The sequence below is a fragment of the Miniopterus schreibersii genome (genome assembly GCF_964146895.1).
Source record: "Miniopterus schreibersii genome assembly, chromosome: X".
In the NCBI taxonomy this organism is placed as follows: Eukaryota; Metazoa; Chordata; class Mammalia; order Chiroptera; family Miniopteridae; genus Miniopterus; species Miniopterus schreibersii.
In genome coordinates this window covers 83,317,227-83,337,876 of record NC_138104.1, presented here as the reverse complement: position 1 = coordinate 83,337,876, position 20,650 = coordinate 83,317,227, and the positions used below count along the sequence as shown (strand labels likewise).

The window sequence follows — 20,650 nt, the reverse complement described above, 5'->3', positions numbered from 1 at the left end:
GGTCTTATCTCATGTCTCATTATCCCTAAATGGCTGCTTTGCTGGAACAATGGGATGGCTTCCTCAAAGCTCAGTTACAGAATTTGCTGATCGACAATACCTAGTGAGGCTGGGAGATATCTTAACGTGATGTAGTTAGTATACGCTTTTAAACCAGCAGCCAAAATATGGTACCGTCATCCTCATGGGCAAAACACATGGGTTCAGAGACCAAGGTGTGAAGCTTGGAAATGCCCTTCTCATTATACTTAAGAGCCCACTTAAGTAGTTCTTCCTATATATCTTCACAAACTTGAATTCAAGGAACCTAATGGTTCTAGTGCCCGAGGGAGGATGCTTCACAGGAAACAGTTACGGTGTTATTACGTTGGAAGCTGAAAATGTCTCTTAAACATTTGGGGTTCCTCACAACTCTGAACCTACAGGTAAAGAAGGGGCTACCTGTACTTGCTCAAGTGATTATCAAGAGGAAATTGAATTGTTCATACAAAATAGCTATAAGGAGAACTATGTCTAGAGCTAAGGGGGTTTATTGAGGCATCTATCAATAGCCCTCATCAAGTGGCAAACTGCAGCAACCAATAAAAACAGGGCCTCTAAGGAACCAGATCCTTCAGGAATGAAGATTTGTGTCAATCTTCCAGGTAAAGAAATTCATCCAGCTAAAGCGCTGGCAGAAAGTAAGAAGAATTTGAAATGATTAGCAACTCAGATCTCATGACCAGCTATAGAAGTGGGATTGAAGCACCTCTGCTCTATGTTGATTAACTGTATCTTCCACCCGCTTTCTCCTCCAGCTATCTTCTATGAAGAGCGCTGATGGTAGCTAAGGTTTCAGGTTTCTTACGGGAGTGTGACAGAACTGAGGTTACCCTGCAGCGATGCAATAGTCAGGGGTCAGAAAATTTTCTGAAAGAGCTAGATAGTAAATAGTTCAGGTTTTGTGGGCCATACAGTCTTTGTTACAACTATTCATTTTTGCTTTTGTAGAGTACAAACAGCCATAAATAATAAGTAAAAGAATATGTGTGCCTGTGTTCCAATTACAACTAATTACAAAAACAGATGGCCAGCCTGTGGGCTGTAGTTTGATGACACCTGCAGTAGATGACATGAAATTTTTATTCAGACAACGGAAAAGAGTACATGGTGAGGGTAAAAGGGATGAGCTGTGCGTAATAATATGTTTGCCCACCGTACTCACTCTCTGCAGTTTTCCAGATTGCTTTGTGTGTTGCTCCTGTGCCCTCTGGTTTTCAGCTGGGTTTGGCCGACTGGAACCAATATCAGAGATTAGAGGACAGGTGGGGAGAAAGTTCAGGGTATTTATTTCCCATGCTCCCTCCCTGCCGGGCTGAAGGTTGTTAAAGGCTCTGTTCCTCTGCCACAGCTCCTCTTGGCTGGTCAGTCCTAAATCTATACCTGTAGTTCTCTCTGGGTTCCAGGAATCACTCCCTCCCCTTGCCCTTCAGGCCTAGGGTAGTAAATATCCTCGATGCTACTAGCTTTGAAGTGCTTCAATACCCCTTACTGAGCTCCTTTTACCATGTTCACACCATTGTAAAGAATCCTTTCACTGTGTCTTCTTTAATTCCCATTTGAGTCTGCCATCTGTTTCCCGCCAGTACCTTGACTTAAAAACATGTCATTGATTGTAAGACACTTTCCTTTTCAGAGATGTGAAACTGTGAAAAAAGTACATCTTCGGATCAATGAACTGTGCTTTGTTGCAACATATTCCTGGTGAATGAATGAATCAATGAATGATTAGCGTTCACAGTACAGCTCATCTCAAAGACAGATACAGTGCAGTAGTGTGACAGATTGTGTGTTATTCAGAATGAATTTCAAATATCAGAATCAACACAGTACTTAGATATTCTTTCTCAGGAAATCAATGAGATCATGGCCTTGCCCAGGACTCGTAGTTGTTACAACAGTGCTAAAACATGAGAATATTTAGTCATTTCATTTCTCATGAAATAACTCCCAAGCAAATGCTACCGACATGTGTACAATTTTGTTTTTGATTTTTTGTGTGCGCAGAAATGCAAGTTACTGTTGTTTGTGACTCTTTATGAACCGAGTTGAGCACTTTTTTGCAAGGATAGAATAACCTACCAATCTGGGAACATATCAGATTCCTCAGGAGTTGCAGTTAACTCACATTCACTGCCCTGTGTGACAACTGGCATATATTCTGGCCAAACCTATTTTAACAGACATGAACCTTCTTTATACCTTTGTTAATTAGTCTAGGCTGCCTGTCTAGAACTTAATAACCCTTTAGCAAAGCTACCATTCAGAATTGCATAGGCTGTTTTATTACAGAAATCTAGCAATGACTGAGGCTATTCAGGCTAGTACAAGAGCTGTTGTGCCTTTGGGAAAGTTTATTGTATTTCCTTTTCCCAATTCCTAATTTCTTAATTGTCCCCAAAGAGACAAAGGAACAGATGTCTATCCCCTGGCCCTCCTCTAGAGCAATGCTACTCAGAGCACTAATCCATGATAAAATAAGGAGCTTGTCTCAGAATATAAGTGCATGCGCTGCTTCCTTCATTGAGAAGGCTTTGCTATAAAAAATATCAGCTGAACTAAATGGTGCATTTATTGACATTATCAATTTACATTCTGGGGCCAGCTCTCTATCTCTTTGGTGCAGGGAACAAAAGCCAGTAGGAGACTTACTCTCTGAGGACCATTGCTCTAGAGGGCCCTGGAACTCACTTCCTTCACAAGATCATCTTCTAAATTTGCTGCCACTTGTTGAAAAATGAGAGTATTTCTTCCTGTTTTAATTTTCCAAGAAAGAGGTGACTGTTCCCCAAGCCTTTGAGTCCATGCTTAGTTTCAGAAGGCATCAGAAACCTACTTAATGGCCAGCCCAATAATCACATGCAATTCCACAAAACTAAGAGATACATTGGAAGATACTAAAAAAAAGAAGGATTCAGATTTGAACTGTCGCCAGACAGATAACAGCATTTCACTTCCATTTGAAATCAATTTGTTAGTCTCAGGGCACTTCTGCCTAAGCACTGTACCATCCTGTAGGGAAAATTGTTGCTTCTGATGGAGAAAGAGACAGACACATAAAACAAAATTCCAAACTCTGTGTAGAGACATTGTTTCCCCCAAGTTCTGATACAGCCATAGAACAAAGAGGAAAACAAATCCTTAAGCTGAGCACATTCAGAAATAACACCATAATAATAGAAATACATCTTCATGTTACATATTCACCAGTAAAACTGATTCAAGTTTTTAAAAAAACCATACCTTTCATCATTCATATGCTTTTTTCTTAAGGAGAAACAAGTGCTATACTTCAAATGAGTTAAGCATAATTCTAACTTTGTAAGGCAAACTCTAAACACTGGCCATAGGCAGGGAGAATTCCGTAAGTCATATCAGTGGTTATACATGCATCCTTCTTACCTCACCCAAAACAGTGATCCTCACCCTTAGCTGCACATGAGAATCCTCCTGGAAGCTTCTAGAATCCACCATGCCCTGTCTGCACAGACAAATGACATCATAATCTCTAGGGGCGGTTCCAAGTCATCAGTATTTTTAGAACTCCCCACACAATTCCAATGTGCATCCAAGGTTAAGAATGACTGACATAAAAGGTATTGAGAGAACTGGTAGGCCAAAGGTGTGGTGGCTGCAAGTCCTGACAAAAAAAGAAGTGTCCTTTACCCTGGCAACCCTTAGGGCACTAGCTAAGGAGGACCTTCCAGTGTCTCTTTTGTTACTGCAAATCCCAAGTTTACCATTAAAAAGCAAGAGAATAAGGGAGGAGAGGAAATATTTGTGACTTATTGTGAAGATTAAATGAAAATGTGCATGCATTGTTACAGTTTGGATTCTCGATGAGCCAAAAGTGCCCACTCATTCCTGCTCTTCATTTCTTATAAATCTAGTTAAGCTATAGAACTTCTCAAAAAAGGATAGTTACAGAAAACATGAAGAGATGCAGCACATTCGAAGGGATTTTCCCTTCAACTTTGTTTGTCTCGAAGATATGCAGCTACAAGTCCTACCAGAGTTGACAAAAAAAGCTAAAATTTTGTTACGCTTCTATGCCTTTCTACTCAAGTTTCTGTCATCATTCCAGAATGATATTAACAATCATCACACTTCAATTTAAGGCAGCAACTCGCAATGTGTGGTCTGCGGGTTCCTGGGCATCTTAAAACCTTTCCAGGAGGTCAGCAAGGTCAAAGCTATTTTCCTTATTTGCTTTTTTCACTGTGTTGAGATCTGTACCAGTGGCACAGACGTAATGGTGAGTGAAACTGCAGGCACTTCGGCATGAATCAAGGCAGTGTGTTTCTTTGCTTTCATGCACTCACAGTAAAAAAATAAAACAAAAAAATCTACTTTATTTAAGAAGGTCCTTGAAGCAGTGAAATTATTAATGTTATTAAAACTTGACCTTTAAGTAACATGTTTTTAATTTATCTTTATTGTTGAAAGTATTACAGATGTCTCCTTTTTTCCTCTTCACCCCACTCCCTCCCCCTCCCCAGGCCTTCCCCACACTATTTCTGTGTCCATGGGTTATGTATATATGCATAGAAGTTCTTTGGTTAATCTCTTCCTACCCCCCTAACCCCCTTCCCTGTGAAATATGTGTCTTTAAATATTTTTTGTGTATACCAAAGTACAAGGGTTGCCTCAAGGAAAAGCACTTTTGCATTTGGGTCACAAATTGAACTGGCTGCATTTTTCACCATTTTTTATTTTAAAGAATGAATGACAGACACACCATAGTTATTCAGGCTTGAGGACTGGGCAGACATTTTCTCAAAAATGAACAAAGTGAGCCAGCCTATCACTTCAAGGAAAACAACTGACAGTGATAAAATTTGAGCTTTAAAGCAAAAATTTCAATTTTGAAAAACTTGTATACACTGTGGTGAGTGTGACAGATTCCCAATACTTAGAGACTTTTCTCATAAGATTGGTGATGACCTGAATTAATGTGACTCTTTTTGGTATTGTATAACAAATTTTATGGACTTTTGGAAGAGCTACTTGACTGAATATTTCCTAAATGACCAATACATGAAATACAAATCGTGTATGAGTAAAAGATCCACTCAAAGTGCAACATATACCAATGGATTTTAATACAACAGAGTAAAAAAAGTTTTCCATATTGAGTTTTAGTGAAGTTTCAATGAAGAATATCCAGTTATCTAAATAGGTATTAAAATACTCCTCTTTTTTCCAAATATATATCTTGGTGATGCCAGATTTCTTCCTATACTTCAGTCAAAACAACATACTGATATTGCAACAGACTGAATGGTGAAGTATAGATGGGAATCTAGCTGTCTGCTTTTATGGTAAATTTTGAAGATACTTGCAATAATATGAAATGTCACTCATCTCACTTTTTTGTTTTGTTTTGAGAAGCATATTTAGTTTTTCTAAAAATACGTTATCTATGAGTTTATTTTTTCTAAATGAGTTGAAATATAATTTAACTTTTTTTCTGTTTTAATTTATTTTCTTTTTATTGAGGCATAATTGGCATGTAACATATTAGTTTCAGATATACAACATAATGAGTTTATATTTGTACATATTATGAAATGATTACCATAGTAAGTCTAGTTAACATCCATCACCATACATAGTTGCAAGCTTTTTTTTTCTTTTTGCTGTACATTCCATTCCATGACTTATTTATTTATAGCTGGAAGCTTGTACCCCTTGACACCCATCACCTCTTTCACTTACCCCACCCCCTCTGGCAATCATTAATCTGCTTTTTGGTTGTTGAGTGAAAGCATTTGTTAAATCTTCTTGATGTATTGATCCCTTTATAATTATATGACCTTCTTTGTCTCTTGTTACCATTTTTGGCTTGCCATCTTTTTTACGTAATATAAGTATGGCTATGCTGGCCTTCTTTTGATTTTTGCTTGTTTGGAGTATCATCCATCCTTTCACTTTTAGCCTATGTGTATCTCTAGAGCTGAAAATGAGACTTCTATGGGTAGCATATGCTTATGTCATGGTTTTTTAATCCATCCAGCCACTCGGTGCAATTTGATTGGTGAGTTTAATTCATTTATATTCATGGTGATTGTTGATATGTAAGGATTTACTACTGCCATTTTACATTTTGCCTTCAGCTTATTTTATCTCTCCATTGTTTCTTTTTCTTTCTGTTTCTGCCTTTGTAAGTTGGTGATTTTCCATGGTGATTTCCCTTTTTAATGTTTTGTGTCTCTGCTCTAGATATTTGATTGCGGTTACCGTGAAGTTTACATAATACATTTATTGGATAAAATAGTCATTTTTCTGCTGATAGAAATTTATCTTCATTTTCCTATAATGGTTCCACTCTTTTACTCCTCCACATTTATATTTTTGATGTCACAAATTATCTCTTTATGCTATTTTTTTACTGAATTATAGTAGTCATAGTTATTCTTAATGCTCTTTTTTTAAAAACTTTGTGCTATAATTGTTATTAAAATAAGAAAATGCCAATCTCCAGCAACCAAACCCAAAGACATTGATAAAGAACTCAACATAGCTGTTATTAAGAATCAAATTAATTTGTTTGGTTATGTTTTAGAATTTCATTCTCTTTGGTAATGTACTGCTTTTGTTCATTAATTTGAGCTCTAAGAAAACTAAAAAAGGCAATTTAATGAACTTAGGAATCAAATTTGTTTAATTTACTATTCTAAAATAGAGTTAAAGTTTTCTAATTCTATTTATCACCTTAATCAGAGTTTTGTGTACTTCATCTTTCTGTTTCAGCTTGAAGAGCTCCTTTAAACATTTTTTGCAAGGCAGGTGTCATTGAATTTCTTAATAACAGCTATGTTGAGTTCTTTATCAATTAGATTGCAATATTCCATGTCTTTGGGTTTGGTTGCTAGAGATTGGCATTTTCTTATTTTAATACCACATAATCATGATTTTTCATAGTGATTGATAAAATATGCCTCTGTTGATACATTTGAAGTAGGCAACACCTTTCTTATTTAAGTAAAGCTTTGTTTACTTTTATTCTAACAGTTCAACAGGTTAGTAGTTAGGAGCCTTTCTTTTGTTTTCTAGAATGTGGCACTATAGCAAAAAGTTTTTATTTCTCTTATGGGAGCTGACTGACTCCTTAAGGTTGGAATGTGCACATAATAAAGATGGCATGGAAAAGAAGAAAAATAGGTGGTGCAGCGATGTGTGTTCACTTGGGGCTTTGGGTTTACCCAGGGCCTGTTAGGGAGATATCTGAGTGGGAAGGGGGTTCGCAGAGATCTGTGGGTGGATCTCTTGCTGGACTCCTGGAGCAGAAAGCAGCTCTCTTTGTCTTCCCGTCCCTCCCTCCAGTCAGGGAGGTCTCTCTTCAGAAATCTGGGGTGTTGCTGAAGAGCCATGGGGCCATCCAGCTGCAGCCAAAGTGGCCTGGCAGACTTTCACTCACCTCTTTCACTTTCTACTTCCTGCGCTAGAGAGAGGTCGCTGCTGCTATTTTTTCCATACTTAAAACACCACTAAGAATAAGTCCTAAAACCACTTGACAACATGAGTTTTAATAAATTTGCTCCAAAATATTTTATTAGTAAGTTTTATGTTAAAAAAGATTGAAGAAAAGTTACTTATCACACTGAATAACATATTAAAAGCATGTGTATGATTGTGGTTTCTAATTTCTCTACAAAATTAACCAGCCATCATGGAGTAAAGAACGTTAGAAATAGTAAACATAGTCGTATCATTTTTTGGAAAACTTCAAAGTACAAAGAGTATTGTGCTAATTTTTAAGTGCAAAGAAAGGTCATAATAAAATAGACTTTAAAAATTACAAATAAAAATCTGTACATCAAGGATATTTTTAAGGCCTTTCAGTGTGCATAACACTATATAGAAAGAGAAGAGAGACTGCAGAGAGAGGAACCATAACATCAGGTGTTACAGGTCTGGCCCATTTCAGCTTGCAGGATCATCTCCTCTTTTCTCAAGGGGAAAGTGTCAATCAGGTTGAAGAGGGCCACAGGTGTCACCAGGGAGACATAGCGCTCCTTGTCCATGCCATGCTTATCTACTAGTACCATGCTGAAGGAATAGAGTGGGATTCGTAGCAACAATCTAGGGAAGAAAAAGAGAAGAATATGTCAAACCTGACTCCCAAGGGTTCTGGTGGAACAACCAGAGCCATATGGTGACACAGTGTGCAGAGAAAAGCTAACTACCACAAAGGACTAAATCAACCTTTAGACCCTTGCCACTCCAAGTGTGGTCTCTTGGACCAGCAGCATTACATGGGATCTTGTTAGAAATGGAGAATCCCACATTCCACCTTAAACCTACTGAATTAGATAGAATCTGCATTATTACCAAGATCCCCAGATGCCTGGCATGCGCATAAAAGGTTGAATAGCACTGCTTTAGATTATAATGGTCAGGAACTCATCAGGTCTGCAATGGTGCTATATACCTATAGTTGCTACAAGTCATGTAAAACAATACTAACAGATATTTTGCATTAAATTGGAGTCAATCCAACTTTGCAGACTAGGTTTGCACAACCACATACATGCAAGATATAGGTCAGTGGTTATCAACAGGATTGACTTTTCCACACAGGGGACATTTGGCTATGTCTGGACACATTTTTGATTGTCGCAGTGGGATAGAGGCCAGGGATGCTGCTTAACATCCTCCAATGCACAGGACTTTGTAAGTCTGGTCCATTCAGTAGCCAGCACAAGGTAGCATAGTTAGAGGGGATTGAACTTGGTCTACACCTTAGGTATATTGATTTGGTTAATTATAATTTATACCTCAAATAATTCCAAAAAGAATTTGAAGTGGTTTCAAAAGTCTGATTTTTTTTGTACTCTATTTCACTACAATTCAAACAGTTAAGAATATGATTTTTCTATCAATACAAACAGGTTTAGATGAAGAAAAACAAAGAAAGCAAACAATGGATAAGCTGAACCCAGTGAAAAAAATGAGCCTGCTCAGTCGCTTTTCCAGATTTTGTTTTTTAGTTTAGATATCTTGAGATTGTGTGTGAGGCGGAACACATACTGCCATCTGGATTTCAAATAAAATATTTTTTCTCACACAAATTGATCAAATTAAAAATTCATTCAAAATCTAAACTGACTACACTTTCTTCTGCCTTTTAAGAGGGATTTTCAGGGAAGATGGATGGGCAGCTAAATTGCTAATCCACTTCCAGTGACTAGAAATAAGAGAGACAACATTACAGTGTCTCTGCCAGGTTTCCTGCAGTGGTAAGAGGGGAGGTCGGGTGTCGATGCTTTCTAAAGGTGCTTTAATGAGTCTTTGAACTTGTGAATGTAGACCGTGAAGTCAGGTGAGAATGGAGAGCTAAATTGCTCTGTATATTTAAGAAGAGAAGTATCCAGTCTTTTGGTGGTGGGGAGAGGAGAGAGAAATCCTAGAGGGGGGGGGGGGTTTCCAGGAAACAGAAGAATTGAGAAGTAAGCAGGTCTGGAGTGAGAAAAGGGCCAAGCAATGTTGTGCTATCTGAAGCCTGTGGGTAAGGGTAACCAATGAGGATTTGGAGCCTTTGTTGTTACAGTGCTTATGAGGCTAGGATGGAAACCGCTCCCACGGTGCCACCTGTAACCATGCACATTCATCATGTGAGCTCTGTGCCTTAATGGACATAGAATACTAAGACAGAAAACCACCAGGGGAAGGTGTGAGTGGTCAGATTAGCAGGCTAGCAACAAGCACAGAAATGCATCCCACCATGGCCAAGAGACCACAACTCTTGGGGATGGGTGATGAGACACCCCAACAAGATGAGCGCTGGTGCCAGGGGTATGTCCTACTTACACAAATGTCTGTTATCAGACTGAAATGAGTTCTTCCTGGAGAATCTTCTAGAGAACTCTGCAGACTCAAAAATACTACGGGAGGTTCTGGTTCAAGATGGTGATGTAGGAAGATCCTGAACTCACCTAATCCCACGGACACACTGAAACTGCAACTACATGTGGAACAATTTCCTCTGGGGGGAAAAAACCCTAAAAACTAGCACAGTGACTCTGCATATTGGGTAAGCAAGAAGGAGACCACATCTAGCTGGGTAGGAAAGGCTGAGACACAGTCTCACTATAAACCCCACCCCAGCATGGTGGCCCACATTTGGAGGAAACTCAAAACTGAGAGCTTTTCCCTGAGGCGTGAAGGGTTTGTAGCCCACACCAGGCACTCCAACGTTTAATGCCTGCACCTGAGAGATTAGCCCTCTCAACATCTAGTTTTGAAAACCAATGGGGCTTGAGTCCATGAAACCTGCAGGGCTGTTGCAAACTGAGAAATGGCCCCTAAAGGGCTCGCATGTAGACTCCCTGGCTCCAAGGCACAGTGCAGAAGCAACCGTTTGAAAACCACGCAGACTTTGTGCAGGGGGATCATTTGATCATGTTAAAGCATCAGACTGAGTAGCAGGGGCCTGACCAATATTCTTCAGCAACAAAGGCTGGTAAGCACCGTTTTGTGCTTTCCCTCTGCCTTGCTAAACCCAGCAAACACCATCTTTCCTTTTTTCCTTCGTTTTATTTTTTTTATTATTTTGCCAATGGCTGCCATCTCCAGCTAGTGGGTGGCATCACGGTGCTATCCCTTTGCCTTGCTAAAGCCAGTGGAACCTCTGTCTTTCTCTCAGTCTTTGTCTCCATCTCGGTCTCTCGGTCTCTGTCCCTTCCTGTCTGCTTTTTCTCTTTTTGCCCCCTCTCTCCATCTCCATTTCTTCCTGTCTCTCAATCTCTTCATCTCTCTATCTCTGTCTCTCCATTTCTCAGTCCCTCGGTGTCTGTTTCTCTTAGTCTGTCTGTCTCCTACTGTCTCTGTCTCTCTGTGTGTGTCTCTGTACCTCCATCTCTCTGTGCCTTTCTGTAACTCTGTCCATCTTGGTCCCTCACCTCTGTCTAAGTCTCCATGTCTCCACTTCCCTGAGTTTCCTCTCTGTGTCTCCTCACCTCCAAATCTTTGCTCACTGGCTCTCACACGCTCCCCCTTCCCATTCTGTGTGTCTTGTGGACCCTGAGAATCAGAATATACCTACTAAAAAGGGCTTCCTGTGGCTAATGGGGCTCAAATTAAACAACAACAACAACAACAAAACCACAGAGCCTAGCAGCCATTTCTACACAGGGGCCTCTCGTGCCAACTTCCCTTCAGGGAGAAGAAGCCTGCACTGAACTGCCTGCCTGAACTGTGTTTGTGCCACCTGAGCCAGGCATGATAAAGCAGTTCCCGCAGTCCGATTTCAACCAACAGAACTGAAGCTTTCCCTGCCTCATCAGAGCTACTATCCCCATCAGCTTCTTCATCCATCTACCAATCAAAGTGGCTCCATTAATCTTTTCAAAGAGCCAGCTCTTTGTTGTTTTAATATTTTGTCCAGTCTTTTTGTTCTCTATTTCATTCAGTTCTGCTCTAATTTGTATCTCCTTTCTTCTGCTGACTGTGGGTTGCTTTTGTTCTTCTTTTCCTAGTTCTTTAAGATGTGATGTTAGGTTGTTTACTTGGGATTTCTCTTGTTTTCTCAGATAGGCCTGTAAGGATATCAACTTCCCTCTTGTTACTGCTTTTGCTGCATCCCAGAAGTTTTGATACATTGTATTGTCATTCTCACTTATCTCTATATATCTTTTGATCTCACCTTTTCTTTCTTCTTTGACCCAGTCATTTTTTTAGTAGTATGTTGTTGAATCTCTATGTATTTGTGGGTTTCTTTACTTCCTTTTTGCAGTTGATTTCTAATTTCAAAGCACTGTGGTCAGAGAATAGGCTTGGTATAGTTTCAATCTTCTTGAATTTGTTGATGCTAGTTCTGTGACTCAACACATGGTCTATCCTTGAGAATGTTCCATGTGTACTGGAAAACAATGTATTATCTGATGTTCTCGGATGAAAGTCTCTGTAAATGTCAATTAAGTCCATTTAGTCTAATGTGTCATTGAAGACTAATATTTCTTTATTGATTTTCTGTTTGGATGATCTGTTTAGAGCTGTCAATAAAATATTTAGGTGTCCAAGTATGACTGTGTTTTTGTCAGTTTCTCCCTTTAATTCTGTTAGTAGTTGCTTTATGTAGTTCGGTGCTCCCTGGATGGGTGGATATATGTTAAGAAGTGTTGTTTTCTTGATGTAGTGTCCCCTTTATCGTTATAAAACGTCCATCTTTGTCTCTTTTACCTTTGTTATCTTGAGATCTATTTTGTCAGATATAAGTATGGCTACACCTGCTTTTCTGTGGATAGTATTTGTTTTGAGAATCATTTTCTACCCTTTTGGTTTGACTCTTTGTCTTTGCAGCTTAGATGTGTCTCATGAAGACAGCTTATAGTTGGGTTTTGTTTTCACATCCAATCTGCTACTCCTGTGCCTTTTTATTGGTGAATTCAGTACATTTACATTTAGGGCAATTATTGACATATTAGTATTTTTATAGCCATTTTATCTTTTGTTTACTGGTAGTTCTGTGCCTCCATTGGTTCTTTGCCTTTGTGTTTCTGTCTGTTGTTTTTGTTTGGTGGTATTCCATACTTCTTTCCCATGTTTCCTCTTTTTCTATGCTAAGTGTCTCGGTTTTGGGTTGTGTGTGTAGTTACCATTAGGTTTATGAAAAATGAAGTTTCACATATACAGTGGTCCTTTCTCTGCTCTCCATCCTCCTTTGCAAATTCTGACTTTTACTCCCTCCTCCTTTATGTTTTTGTTGTCACAAATTATCCTCGTTTATGCTATAAGTTTGTTGGTGATTTTACTGTTAGTTTTGTGACCTTTTGTTCATTGTTTTATGTAGAATAACCTCCCTGAGTGTTGCCTGCAATGGATGTGTAGCAAATTTTGAAGATTTGGCACTGATCTCAAAGGAAGTTATAGATGTAAATACAACAGGACAAAATTAAATAAATAAAAGCAATTAAATGTTGAAGGTTACCTGGAATCAATACTGAATAGAAAGATATCAGGGACCATGATCAGAAAAAGTATATTTATAGGGGAGAAAATTTAAGGACAGGGCGTCCCCCTACCTGAGCTGCAGAGCTAGGGCTGGAGGCATAATCTTTGCTCCTATCCTGCCAATGAGGGTCGGGAACACACCTACCAGCTCTACCACAGTGATATGTCGAAGATCCAGGTTACACTGTGCTTGCTGGAAAAAAAAACAATAGGGGAGGTGTGAGCATGGCTGAAGAAAGGGACGTCCATGTGAAACTACAGATTGAAGGAAACAGAATTGGTCTGTTTTTGGAAGTTTATCTGCCCACTCCACACTGTCCTAAAATTTGAAAATTGGGTGAAACCAGTGGCTATAAAACCTTAATACCTTCCTAGAAGAATCATTCAGAAATGGCTTGGCAATGGAATTTTGAAAACCTAAGTAAATAGCAGTCTCTGTCTTTCCAGATGGGGTAAGATCTTACATGAGCCAAATTTCCTAGAAAGTGTCCAAGAATACCTCCAGAGGATTCTAAATTTGTCTTTGCAAGGAGAGAAAAATATTTCCAGAGTACCCCTATCTGACCTGTATCTACTCTATGCATCTCTTGCTCTAAGCCCCCAGCCTCCCCCCCCCCCCCCCCCCCCCCGTCCCCAGCCCCGCCCCACCCGCAGCACATCAGAGAAACAAGAATAAAAGTTCCAGCTCTCTGAGCTGGTCCTTGGCAAGAGCTGCAGGAACATGGCCTATTCAATCATGTGCCAGGAGGTTTCTCATCAGGAGCAGCAATGGCAATAGGGAACAAAAAATAACATAAGACAAATCTGCCTAAATGGGAAAAGAAATTTGAACCTCCTGAATTATTAGAACACCATTTTTAAATGACAATTCCACTGAAACAACCATATATTGATGACAGAACTGGTAAACAAACAAACAAACAAACTTTAAAAAGGTAAAAATATACTTTTTATTATTCCAAATGAAATATCTAAGTTGATCAAACCACCCTTTGAAGGCTCTGGTTAAAATACAAAATACAATATAAATATATTGAGTTGGGGGAGGTCACATATACACATTGATGCCAAATATCTTATCCAGCCTGTTGATTGGTAATTCTGCTGGTACCCGAGGAAATGAGCTAGACTAGGGCAGGGGTCAGCAGACTTTTTCTGCAAAGGGCCAGAATGTATATATGTTAAGCTCTGCAGAGCTGGACAGTCTCTGTCCTAAACAATTGTGCCAATGTGGTGCACACGTAGCCATAGACAATGCACAAATGAACGAGTGTGGCTGTGTTCCCATAAAATTTTACATGGACACAGACAATAGTGTGGTGAAGGACAGGGGGAGGGGGATGGGAAGAGTCAATGAGGGGAAAAAGGGGACATTTATAATATTTTCAACAAGATAAATTAAAGAATAAGATTGAAAAAAATTACCTATAAAAGTCATAGTTTGTCAACATAGAGGAAAAGCAAGTTGTTTGGATTAATCATTTTTCTATGGAATAAGAAGAGGTCAGGAAATGTATGATCATTGAATAGAGCCTGCAAGGCCGATTTCCCACACAATGGAGTGGTGTGAGCTTGTGTTACCTGAAGAGCAAGTCTCCTAGCTAGGACAAGGGAATACAAGAATGGAGGTGATGTGGCAGGAATGGTGATAAAGACATCATGAATTGGGTTCTTATTTAAGGAGCCTGAAAAATTTTGTGTGGTTGTTCAGAGTTCATGGGAAGTCCTTAACTCATGCGAGGAGAACGAAGATTTATGATTCATTGTATTAATGCTGAAGTGAGAAGTAAAATTGTAGCTTTTGATTAACCCAAGCTTGTTCTAAACACTTAGTTCTATTCACTGTAATAAATGAAATAGTCCTCAAAAAAAGTGGGGCACAGTGTCCATGACCCAATGTACATCCTGCTTCTTTAGCATCCAGTCAGGTTGGCCACTCCTATTGCAAACAAGCTTAAAGACAAAATCAAACAACTTCTAGTTTGATCCTTTCAGTATCTAGCTGTTGTTTCTTAAAGATACTGGTTGCTTCATTGTGTAGTTACAAAATTTACACAGCTAAGTAGAGCACATTTCCTAGAAAAGTGTTCCTCAAATTTTCAGGTGCTTAGGAATCACCCAATCTAATTAAAATGTAGATTGTGATCCAAGGGCCAGAATGGGGACTTGAGCATTTGCATCTCTAGCGAGCTCCCAGGTGATGCTGATGCCACTGGTCCATGGACCACACTTCGAGACCCAGTGTTCTAAAGATGGTTGTCACTCTCTGAGGGGCTCTGTGAAAGCTGAGGAAGCTCCCTGGGGGTAGAACCTGAGGCCCAAGGTAGAATCTCCCCTTATTCCCTGAGCCAGACTTTTGAGCGAACAATTGATCACCTCCAGCCCAGGCATATCCTGGACAGGTTCAGCAAAGATAATTGTTTTTTGGCTGGGCCTGGACAGAATGCCGGTGTGGCTCATTAGTGAAGACAAACTAACCTCATTAGTCAGAAAATGATTGGGTTAGTGCTGGGGAAGAGTCCATGTTAATCAGGTTATGCTCCAGAACCAGAAATGAACAGTGGTAACTTTAAAGTACCAGTACCTGAAGCTCACGGTAAATGGATTAAGCATTGAAACTGGCTTTTACTTTTCATGAAATGACTGGGTCCTTCCTATCAGAGGTCTCTTCCTGTCCTTGCCCCAAGGACTCACCTGTAGCATTCCCAACTGCAGCCTGTAGAGGAGGTTTCGGGCTGTGGGTGTAGATACAATGAGGAGTCTCCTTTTCTCATAAAACTGATCCAGAAGTGCAGCTGCTGTTCTGACGCCTACATTGATATTCATGGCTATAATCAGAAAGGGCCAGATAGGTCAGAAATGCTCTACTTGTTCTGGCTTAACATAGCCTATGATGGCACACAGAACCATGTGTGTAAGAAGTGGACCCTGAGATAAAGATTCAATTGTAAACAGTTATTCAGGAGGTAGTCCCAAGAAGCACTGATAGAGGAATGGGAAAATACATTAGGGACAAATCACCAGGAACTTGGTGGCTTACAGTCCTGGCCACCAGATATTTGAAATGGGTTTCACTGGCCTAGAGTCAAGGTGTTGGCAGGGCTGGGTTCCCCCAGATGTTCTAGGAGAGAACCTGTTTCTGTGCCTTTTGTAGCATCTAGAGACCACCTGCATTGTTTGGCTCATGGCCCTTCCTCCATCTTCAAAGCCAGCAGCACAGCTCATTCTAATCTCTTGTCTCTCTGACCTCTGCTTCCATCATCTTGATCTCTGGCTCTGACAGCCGCTCTGCCTCCCTCTTAGAAAGACCCTTGTGATTACATTGCCCCCCCTGGATAATACAGGATATTCTCCCCACCTCAAAATCCTTAACTTAATGACATATGCAACATCCTTTTTTTCATGTCAGGCAAAATATGCACAGGTTCTTGGGATTAGGATGTGGACATGTAGGGAAGGGGTGGGAGGGATCATTATTCTCTCAACTCCAGGAAGTGAGATAGGGAAGAAAAGAGATATGAAATTGAAGAACCTCAGGCATTTAGCTGATGATGCACATCTCTCTCTCATCTAACTCTCAATGGCTGGTATTAAAGGAAAATCATCAAGATGAGGAAGGACCAGAAAAAGAGACAAAAAGAGGAGCATATAAATAAAAGATATATCAAGAATTTTCTGACTAGTCCAGATTTCGCACTGTTATTGCTACCCAGTTCAAGTTTTATTCCTCAGTAATAACAGCTGACATGTATTGAGGGCTTACCCCGAGCCAGGCACTGCTCTATTCCACTGCTCAATGGATGGCCTCATTTAATTCTTTCAACAACTCAAATAGTAGGCATTATCTTCCTCATTTGACATAGGAGGAAGGATTCTAAATATCCAAGGTCTGCATGACTTTCAAGCCAGTGCTGCAAAATAGGCATTATATGACTTGGACACATGGTATACTGCCTTCGGACAAAAAAATCTTACATTTGTCGAAGGAAGCAACAAGTGTAACTAGAGCAAGCTTTGCTGATTCATAATGTTGCCAAAGGCTGGTCCTGGGTTCCCATCCAGCTTCTTCCTTAGAGGTGGTGAAAGAGAAATCAGAAGGTAGGCAGAGGCAAAGGAGGAGGGTGGGTGAAATGAGCTGCAGCAAGAATCCAGGAGCTATTTTTTACCCATCGGATGAAGAGGGATGACACTGAATCTTTCAAAGAACCAAGGGATTCTTCCCTGTGCTGGAATCCAGAACCAAGGGATTTTCAGCTTCTGCTGCGGGCAACAGAGAGCGCTGCACACGTACCTGCACAGGTGGGCTCCGTGCCAGACCACGCCAGGTTGGACTGGCACACTCGGGCCGGGCTGCCCTGTAGCTCGTAGCCACCAATGCAGGAGAACTCGCAGGTGGCTCCGTAATTATCCCCGTCACTGGAGCACTTCATGTAACCGTTCTCTGGGGCGTTGAGTTTGCCACAGCGTCTGACTGTAGGGAGACAAGCCCAAATGGGTCTCAGTGCTGAGTTCCCCTCCAAAGAGTAAGCAGGGAAAGGGAGGTCTCAGGTGCACCCTGAGCAAGCTTTGTCATCAGCTTTCTACATCAGCATGGGTGCCCATCTGGCTAGGGGGGAGTTCCTTGGAATGGTCACTGTTCGTACCAGTGAGACCACTGAGATCAACTGGTTTAGTCCCCTGTGTTTTATAAGAGGAAGTCGAACACAGAAGAGTACACAGTGAAGATAGTTAGTAATTCGCTGTCCAAACCATCAGGCATAAAATAAACCTTAAAAACACTTCTTTTTTCAGGTAGACCAAAGGTTCAAGAACACCAAGGACATGGTCCAATGGCCGAACCTAGGGGGCTTCTAACCTCCCTTATAGGAGGACTTGCAGGTTTTAGCTGGTTACCCAAGCCCAGGGATGGAAAAGTTATCGAGTAATATTTTTCATGAGCCAGGGGTGGGCTCATGTGAGACTAGCTTATTGCTCTCAGACTCCTTAAGTAAGCTGCCAGCACTGAACCTCATCCGGATTTGTATTGTGAAATTCAGGCATTAAGATGGCACTTTCTCAGCTTCATCAGAGGTGAACCCAAGCTGGGGCATACCTGTATGGAGTGGGTGCTCAAAGAGGGTGCTTGCTTGAGTGCCTGCTTCCCTTTGCTCTTGTAAAGAGGGGGTAAAGCCAATAAGCAGTATTCTTACCTCTTACTTTAACTCGAAATTTGCAAGTGCCCTTGTTTTCTGCTCGGTCATAAACTGTGTACTGGATCTTGTGGTCTCCTTCTGGAAAATTCGAGCCTGGGGGGAGGCCCTTTAGAATAACACTTAAGGGGGGAGAGAAAACAGAAAGAGCAAAGATGATCATTATGGACCTCGAACACTTAAGCCATTGTGGGTCTAATGATCAAAGATTATCATTACAGGCATTTGTTGAGCACCCTGCAGAGGATGCCATGACAACCACTAGGCCAGTTTGACTAGAACAAAGATTGATTGAAGAATATAATTTTCTAAGCTTTACTTTGTTTTGGAAGAGCTCCTTGAGACTAGAAAATAGAAGTCTCTAATTCCTGGGAAGTTTATATTTATTTTTCTCACTGGAAGGTAGAACAGAGGACGGAGGAAGCTGAGAACCCAGGGTCCAACTCTTTAGAGTATAGTTTAAGCAGTCATTGGCAATTTGGGCCTGCAGGGGGTACTGAAACTTTCTTTTTCTATTTGGGCCAGTGGAGACCTTTCCTGAGCAAAAGTTCAATTTTGCTGTGATTCCTTGGTGATAATAATGATAATTATAATAATATTGTTCTTTGCACTTACACAAACCTTATATGTGCCAGGCACGGTTCTAGGCATTTTACATATAGTAGTTTATTTACTCTTCACAATAACCCTATGAGGTAGGTATTAGTATCTCCTTTTCACAGATAAGGAAACTGTAGCACTGAAAAGTTAAGGAACTTGCCTAAGATCACACAGCTAGGGTGACTCTAGTATCTTTCTTCTTGGCTGTCTGATAAGAACACCAAGAGGCACAACATGATCAAACGCCAGATTTTGTTTTTCAATAGACAAATAATTTCTCTCTACAGTTCTTAAGAATGATAAGAATATTTGCTAACAATGGACATGTGAAATTATCACTGTTACCGTTGAGGAGAACCTTATACCTTAGAGCCTTGTCTAAGGTGGCTCTTTACAAGGTATGAAGTGAGGGGTTTGGAAGAAAAATTACAGAAATCCCACCATTAGAGACATGTCACTTTGGGCCTTAGATACTTTAAGGTCCTCAGGAAGCACAACTGAAATGCAGATAAACCTGAGAGGAATCATACTTCAAATATGAGTGGCTGCTAACCTCTTGGAGACTTTTTCTCATTGGTGACATGCAAATAACAGTCATGAGGAATAAATAAGGGCACTCACGGGAAGCAGTTATCTCAGAGCTTCACACTAGAACCTTCCCTCTTACAAGGGGACTAAATCACAGTACCTTGCATGAGACATGGGGGGAGGGGTCGCAAGACAAATGCCAGAGAAGTAAGGAGCTCACTCGAGAGAACTGAAAAGGGGACATGACAGTCCCCTCTGAATGCCTCACTCTGCCAGAGTGCGCTCCTCTTAACATCCTGCTCCAAGCCTCTGCCAGCTCTGGGCTGTAGAACTCTGGAAGCAGATAGTTGCTCCGAACAGAGGGGTCGGGGCTACTAAGATGCTCTTTTAAAATGTCACATTTCTAACCATAACACAGATTACCCATTAAAAGGCCAAGGTAAGTCCTAGCAGGTTTGTCTCAGTGGTTAGAGTGTCTGCCCACGGACTGAAGCGTCCCGGGTTCAATTTCGGCCAAGGGCAGGTACCTCAGTTATAAGCTTGATCCCTGGCACTGGTCATGGTATGTGCGGGAGGCAACCAATCAGTGTGTCTCTCTCACATTGATGTTTCTCTCTCTCTCTCTCTTTCTCTCTCCCTTCCACTCCCTCTGAAAAGCAATGGAAAAAAATGTCCTCAAGCGAGACTTTAAAAAAAAAAAGGCCAAGGTAAAACCTAATCCCTGATTATGTTAACTGTGACTTTTTAAAAAAAATCCTAATTGCCCAAAGTTTCTCGTTAGGGGTTTGTGACATGCATATGTGACAGCAAATAAATAATTTTCTTCATAAAGTTTGAACTTTATTTTTGGAGGAGTTACAAGGAGCTACAAAACTAGTAATATTATCAAGCTAGATGGTACACTGGGAGAAAATTATCGGGGTGTAGAAAAAAATATCCTTCTAGGGGTGGGAGACTCAACCTCTTCCTAGTAGATTTTCTGTTATTACTAATAATTGCTTTAAAATGTTTTATCTTGCACAGCCTAGGTTGATAGGATTATAAGAAGGTTTTTCCCTGCTGTGTGGCTCACCAGGGGATAAGTCAGAGCTATCTTCGTCCACAGATGGGAACTCAGTGGGAAGTCTAACAGGGCCATGAACTTTAAGGCATGGATGTGAAAATGGTGACATGAAGTAGCGACCTCCAGGGAACATGAAGGTCAACCAAATATCTGCAGGGGTACAGGTCCAGATACTAGATCAGAATATGTAGCTAACTTCACCAAATGGAATCATCCATTAAAAAGCATTTTGGATGTAGGTTAAATTATGAATGCAATTGGTCCTGGAGAATGGGGT

The 20,650-nt window shown here is 40.5% G+C and overlaps 1 protein-coding gene across 2 annotated transcripts in view; it reads right to left on the bottom strand.

Moving 5' to 3' along the window:
* Positions 1 to 7,565: 7,565 nt before the first annotated feature.
* Positions 7,566 to 20,650, bottom strand: part of SRPX (sushi repeat containing protein X-linked) — an 84,042-nt gene continuing 70,957 nt past the window's right edge. For both annotated transcript variants that reach the window (XM_081125617.1, XM_081125616.1), the window contains 5 exons: positions 18,183 to 18,304; positions 17,285 to 17,464; positions 15,688 to 15,821; positions 13,065 to 13,186; positions 7,566 to 8,124 (listed from right to left, as the gene is read on the bottom strand). In XM_081125617.1, the coding sequence (XP_080981743.1) occupies positions 7,941 to 8,124; positions 13,065 to 13,186; positions 15,688 to 15,821; positions 17,285 to 17,464; positions 18,183 to 18,304 (742 nt within the window). In that variant the 3' untranslated portion in view covers positions 7,566 to 7,940. The remainder of the gene's footprint in view (positions 8,125 to 13,064; positions 13,187 to 15,687; positions 15,822 to 17,284; positions 17,465 to 18,182; positions 18,305 to 20,650) is intronic.